This window comes from Chinchilla lanigera, unplaced genomic scaffold (genome assembly GCF_000276665.1).
Source record: "Chinchilla lanigera isolate Chin_1 unplaced genomic scaffold, ChiLan1.0 scaffold00071, whole genome shotgun sequence".
Classification (NCBI taxonomy): domain Eukaryota; kingdom Metazoa; phylum Chordata; class Mammalia; order Rodentia; family Chinchillidae; genus Chinchilla; species Chinchilla lanigera.
In genome coordinates, this window is record NW_004955472.1 from 1,715,622 (window position 1) to 1,721,621 (window position 6,000).

At 55.2% G+C, this 6,000-nt stretch overlaps 2 protein-coding genes across 22 annotated transcripts in view; both read left to right on the forward strand.

Moving 5' to 3' along the window:
• Fam219a (family with sequence similarity 219, member A) overlaps positions 1-2,573 on the forward strand; it is a 49,795-nt gene extending 47,222 nt beyond the window's left edge. For 12 of the 18 annotated variants that reach the window (XM_013522972.1, XM_013522974.1, XM_005401063.2 and 9 more), the window contains one exon: positions 4-2,572. In XM_013522972.1, coding sequence (XP_013378426.1) covers positions 4-162 — 159 coding nt within the window. In that variant the 3' untranslated portion in view covers positions 163-2,572. Of the gene's footprint in view, positions 1-3 lie in introns of all 18 variants that reach the window. The other 6 variants (XM_005401064.2, XM_005401070.2, XM_005401072.2 and 3 more) reach the window with 2 other exon arrangements.
• Positions 2,574-2,852: 279 nt separating this feature from the next.
• LOC102028955 (chromosome unknown open reading frame, human C9orf24) overlaps positions 2,853-6,000 on the forward strand; it is a 15,507-nt gene continuing 12,359 nt past the window's right edge. Inside the window, exons 1-2 of one of the 4 annotated variants that reach the window (XM_005401076.2) lie at positions 2,853-2,928; positions 3,108-3,221. In XM_005401076.2, coding sequence (XP_005401133.1) covers positions 2,896-2,928; positions 3,108-3,221 — 147 coding nt within the window. In that variant the 5' untranslated portion in view covers positions 2,853-2,895. Of the gene's footprint in view, positions 3,222-6,000 lie in introns of all 4 variants that reach the window. The other 3 variants (XM_005401077.2, XM_013522971.1, XM_005401078.1) reach the window with 3 other exon arrangements.

Below are 6,000 nucleotides of genomic sequence, written 5' to 3' on the forward strand. Positions count from 1 at the left end.
CAGCAGATCAACCAAGATTTGAACATCCAGCTGCTGAAGGACGGCTACCGGTTAGACGAGATCCCCGACGACGAGGACCTCGACCTCATCCCCCCCAAGTCTGTGAACCCCACCTGCATGTGCTGCCAGGCAACGTCCTCCACCGCCTGCCACATCCAGTAGCGGGCGGGGCTGTTGCGGCCTCCCGGGAGGCACGACGGCCGGGCGGCTGCTCGGGCGGGCCGACCCCTCGCTCCCGCCCGCCCCGGGCTGTGCCCCCGCAGCCGCCAACCTGTAACAGTCATTGCTTCCTCCTATGGTAGGACGTGTACCTCTGTGTGTTCCTGGAGCCGGAGAAACCAGAACCGGGTCTCTCGCCCCGCGGGGGGCTGAGGAGGGGTGGGGCTCTTTGTTCAGCTATTTGGGGGACCCCGCCCAGCGCACTGGCCTCCTCCCCAGGGCTGCAGTCTCTGGACGCGGGAAGTCAACACCGATACGCAGGGAGGAGGCGATCACACAGTCAGGGGCTCGGCTCCACCCCAGCAAAGCCATGGACCCCGGCCTGGTGGGGAAGGGAGGGGAGGGAAGGCCCGGGCAGTGGGAGCAGCGCCGCGCCGTGCCCCGCAGCCCTGGACCGCTTTGTGTTTCTCCCCGCACCTCCGCACCCCGAGGGGAAGCCTGTCAAGGAGGCCCGTGGGTATGGCCCCCATCGGATCACTGCCTTCCTCTGCTTTGTCCCGCTCGGCCCCTTCCACGCCCTCTGGCCGTGGGAGAAGGAAAGAGAGAGGCCCCCGGGGTGGCGGGGGTGGTAAGACCTGTCCTCACTGGTTCCTGAAACCGCACTTGTCCCTGCCTCCCCGGTGCCCCGCCCCCAGCCCTTCTGCCCACTGCCCAGGCTGGACGCAGCGCACCGGCCGGTACCCCCCGTTCCTGTCCCGCTCCAGCCCGCAGGCTGGCAGGCTGCCTCCTATTAAATCTCTTCAAAGAGCAGGCTTGGGAAGATGCAAGGGATTGGTGGCGGTCCACACGCGGCAGTGAGTGCTCGCCAGAGTGTGTGTGTGTGTCTGCTGGGCCTGTCTCCCCGGTGTCCCCTCCTGTCACAGATGTGTCAGCGTGACTGTGTGATGTTTGCCGCTGGAGAGGCTGCTCTGCAGGGCAGCGGGCAGAGCCTGGCCTGGGAGCCCAGAGCCGCGTTCTGCGCCCAGCTCCGAGCTCCATCTGACCTCCAGCGAGCTGCGCGCCGTCTCTGGGCTGCAGTTTCCTCAACTGGAAAATACCAGCAGCTGAAATTCTTGTTAAGGTCCTTTCACACCCAGGGGAATTTCTTCACAGCGATTTCTGCAGAGGGGTGTGAGACCTCGCGTGTCTCTGAGTGTAGGGGGGCTCCCGGAGGGGTGTTTGTGTGGAAAGGGGAAGTGTGTGCGATCTGTGTGTCTGTGAGTGTGAGTGTGCAGCGGTGTCTACTTTGTGGATGCGACTGTGTGAAGTATCTGTAGGTGAGGAATTCGTTCTGTTGCTTCCGCCACTACTGCTGGTCTCGGGCCAGAAGCCAAAACAGCTGAGGACACAGATCAAAAGGGAAGATGAATAGGGCCCTCCCTGGGCTGGGCGATCTGGAGCCCGCCTCCGTGTGAAGGAAAGCGAAAGCACATGTAGCCTCAGACCTTCCCGCGCCCACAGGCCGCCTCCACAGAGCGAGGCGGTGCTGCCCCGGACCCGAGCTGCCAGCCCCCACACACGGTTCCCCTGCCGCAGCAGCCCCACGGGCCTCCCAGACACTAGTCCTGGGAGGCAGGAGCGGGAAGGGGTAGGGAGCGGGCAGAGGGCAGCACCATTCCCCCCCCCCCCGCACCCAGGATCTGCCAAAGTACTGGGGCGCAACTCCGTTCCCCACGCTTCCAACCCACCTTGGTCTCTTCTAATGCGGGACTCTAGTTAGATGATGAAAAAATGCCCAAGGGAGGCAAGGACTGAAGTATCTTCCGGACCCACAAGCCCCACAGTGGGCCCCACCTGAGCCCCTCTCCCACCCTGGTCAGCATCCCACCACTGTCACCTGGCCCCGGAACCAGGCCTCCCTCTACCACCATTACCGCCCTGGGCTCCTGGGTTCCCTCTCTACAATATGGGTACCTCCCCTTTTTGAGACTTCTGCCTTTACTGTGTGACACTGGCCCACCGGCCAGTCTCTGTGGCCCTGAGGAAGCAGGGAAGAGCTCCCTGCCCGCAGGATGTAAAAGTTCCCGGCAGGCAAGGACTCAGCTCAGGCAGTACATCAGTGGCGGGGAGAGGGCAAGCCGGCAGCTTCTGCGTCCAGACTTCATGGTTCCCTCCTTCCCATCCTAGGAGGCTGAAGGGGAAGGCCCCAGGCCCCCTGCCCCGCCCGCGTTAGGTACTGCCTTAACTCCCCTCTCCCCAGCTGCGGCTGCTGCCCAGCCAGGTTTCTCCGTGCTCACTAACTTATTTTCAGGAAGGTGTGTGGAAGACATGAGCCGTGTATAATATTTTTTTTAACATTTCCATCGCAGTATTGACCATCATCCTTGGTTGTGTATCGTGTAACACAAATAATGATATTAAAAGCATCAAACAAGCCAGCCTCAGCTCCCTCCCTGGGGTGGGCGCAAGGGCCGTGAAGCGGGAAGGGGGCGGACCCATCTGGACGCACGTGACACCTCACCTCCGCTCGTGGACTTCCGGTGCCACTGAGCGGCTGCGTGCCTCTGGGTGAGTCTCGGCCCTCAGGACTTCTGTCCTCCAAAAAGTGAGACGCCCCGCCTGGGAGGTCTCCAAGAGCCCTCTGGACTCTTTGAAACCGGCCTCTGGAGGGTCTCAGGCAGGAAGGGGCTGGGAGTAGGGAGGAAATGAGGCCTCCTCAGCTCCCCCGGGGATGGGGCTGAGCCAGGTGATCTCACAATGGGCAGTGCTGGCCCTGGAGCAGGAGGCAGGGTAGGGTGAGAGCGCGCAGGTCGCAGGGGAGGGCAGCTGAGAGACCCTCCACGGGGGCCACAGCAGCGAGGAGCACCTGCCGGAGTTAGGGGTGGTCACTGATGTCCAGCAGGAGTCTTGAGAGGTAGAGCTCACCGCAGCATCCCGGAGGTCCCACCATGTTCCTCTTCTCTCACAAGACCAAGACCCCCATCAGCACCTACACTGACTCCTACCGGGCCCCCACCTCCATCAAGGAGGTCTACAAGGACCCGCCTCTGTGGGCCTGGGAAGCCAACAAGTTCCTGACCCCGGTGAGCAGAGCATGCGGCTGTGTGTGTCTAGACGGCTGGCGTGTGTGGTTATCACGGCATCTGTAATGATCTGTAGCTTGGGTATGCATGTATTCATTTTCCTGGATACAGAATTCACAATGAGGGCCCGGGAGATAGCTCAGCAGTACAAGCGCCTGCCCAGCAAGTGCAAGGTCCTGAGTTAGATTCCCGGTACAAAAAAAAAAAAAAACTCATTCACAAAGGTATGTAAAATAGCATAGGACCTTGTCCTTGTGGAACTGTACCAGGGTAGCTGGTGGGAGAAGACAGATAAGAAACGAATTTCACAAACTGTCCAAAGTGTTGTAAAGGAAATAAACAAGGCAATGGAAATGAAAAGAAACAGCGTAATTAGTTAGGTCAGGGCAGACCCCTTCTGAGGCGACACGGAAAGAGACTGAGACTGGAAGGACGAGCGAGAACTATCCATTCGAACAGCTCAAAGAATAGAAGAGCTGAAAGTTTCGAACAGCGTCATCAGAAAGTGCAAAGGCCCTGAGGCTGCCTGTTGAATAGGCCAGGACATATCCTGCAGGTTTGTCTTTGTGTTTACATATACCGCACACCACAATCTCCTGTGTCTGTCTGTGCTTGAAGAGGAGTAGCCAAGGGTGTCAGCGCAACTGCCACCAAAGGGAGAGGCACTCTAGGAGTCTCCCTGGGACTCTGCCTAAAAGAAGTCATGAGTGTGAACTGTCCAACGAAATGCTGCGGGGTATCTTTGTGTGTAGGCACCCAGTGCACAAAAAGGACAGGTCAGCCCCGGCCTTGAGGAGCTCCCAGCAAAAAAGGTGAACAAAGTCAGTTCCCCAAATGTGGGTCCTGTGCCACAAGGGCATGTGATGACGGGCACAAGAGCACATCCAGAACCTGGGGGCCAGGCTGCGGAGAGACGAGGCGAGAGGGTTGCAAAGGCAGCCTGGGCTCTCCCAGGACCTGAAAGCGTGTGTGTGTGTGTGTGTGTGTGTGTGTGGAGGGGGATCAAACATGCTCGTGTACCACTGAGCCACGCCCTCGGCCCTTCATATATTCTAATACGGCCTACTAATAGGAAGCGAAAACATTTTCACAAAAATGACATCATATTGTACTGGTATTTTGAATCTTGCATTTTTTATATAGCCACACATCAGGTATATTTTCCTGTATCAGAAATAGTCTCCAGCTGGGCATGGTGGCACATAGCTATAATCCTAGCACTTTGGGAGGCTGAGGCAGGAACATCATAAGTTTGAGCCCAGCCCCAATTTGACGAGACCCCATCTCAAATTTAAAATAATTTTTTTTGGTTTTTTGAGACAGGATCTAGCTATTTAGTCCAGACTGGACTTGAACTCACTCTGTTGCCCAGGCTGGCCTCAAACTCACTGCAATCCTCCCGCCTCAGCCTCCTGAGTGCTGGGATTACTGGCATTTACCACCATGCCTGACTTCAAATAAAAATTTTTTGCTAGGAATATAGTTTAGTGCAAAAGTCCTGGGTTGAATTCCCAAAACCTCATAAAAAAATCTAATAAAATCTAACTGCATAGTATTCTATTTTATGAATGTACATAATGTCTTTAAAGAATTTTATATTATCCAAAATTTAAATTATTTACACAATTTTGCTAGTATAATAATTCTTGTAGTTATATCTCTGTACACAATTTTATTTCCTTGGATAAATTTATAGACATGAAATTGTTAAAGGATATAAGCATTTTTCAAACTTTCAATATATTCCTTAAATTGCTGTATTAAGAGGTGTAATAATTTACACTCCCACAGGCAAAATATGAGAGTGCTTGCCTACATTTCAAGACTCAGTAGGAGGGAATTTTAAGAGGTAGATCACATCCAGGTGTGGGGGCGCACACCTGTAATCTCAGTACTCAAGAGGCTGAGGCAGGAGTGCCATGAGTTCGAGGCCAGCCACGACAACCTAACGAGACCCTGTCTCCAAAGCCAGAAAAACCAGAATCAGCGATCTTAGTAACCACTTGGACGTGGAGAGGGGAGAGGATTAGGATGACCCCTGGGTTTTGGCCCTACCAACTGGAATTACAGTGCAGCTATAATGGAGATTTGAAATAACAGATTAGAGCCTTGCAGTTCATTTTGAGGCAGAAATTCTTGAGAAAATCCAGAAAAGTTATCTGGCCAACAACTGGATATACTGCCCAGTACTTTATATGAAGCAAAGGAAAGAGATTTGCTTGGAGATACAGATTTTGAAGCTACTATTGCCTAAGTGGTAGCCAAAATCGTAAGAGTGGAGGAGCTTGCCAAAGAAGCGTGAGAAAACCGCCCGGGACAGAACTGGGAAGATCAGCAGCACTCCAGGAGGAGGTAAAAAGCAGCAGCACGAAAGGGACACAGAGTTATGGCCGGAGAGACAGGAGGAAAATCAGAGGGAACCGGGAGCCACGGCCTTGCTAGAAGACGGTCAGTGTCAGACGCTGTCGACGCACAAGGGACCTCTTGGAAGTCACATGAGTGACCGGTGCGGACGATGCGGAGGGCAGCAAGGGTCACACGGGGGAGGGGGCGCGGGGAGGGAAGCCGTCTGCTTCCTGCTACTTCCGGCCGCTGCTGTGTCTGGGACTCTCACAGAGGTGAGTGGTAGATACATCTAGGACAGGATGGCTCTGAGGGCAAACTGCACACACATTCCACACACGCACACCCATCCCACCCTCACACACACTCCACACGATTATACACACACACACTTATTCCACACACATCCCACCCTCACACACCCTCCACACAATTA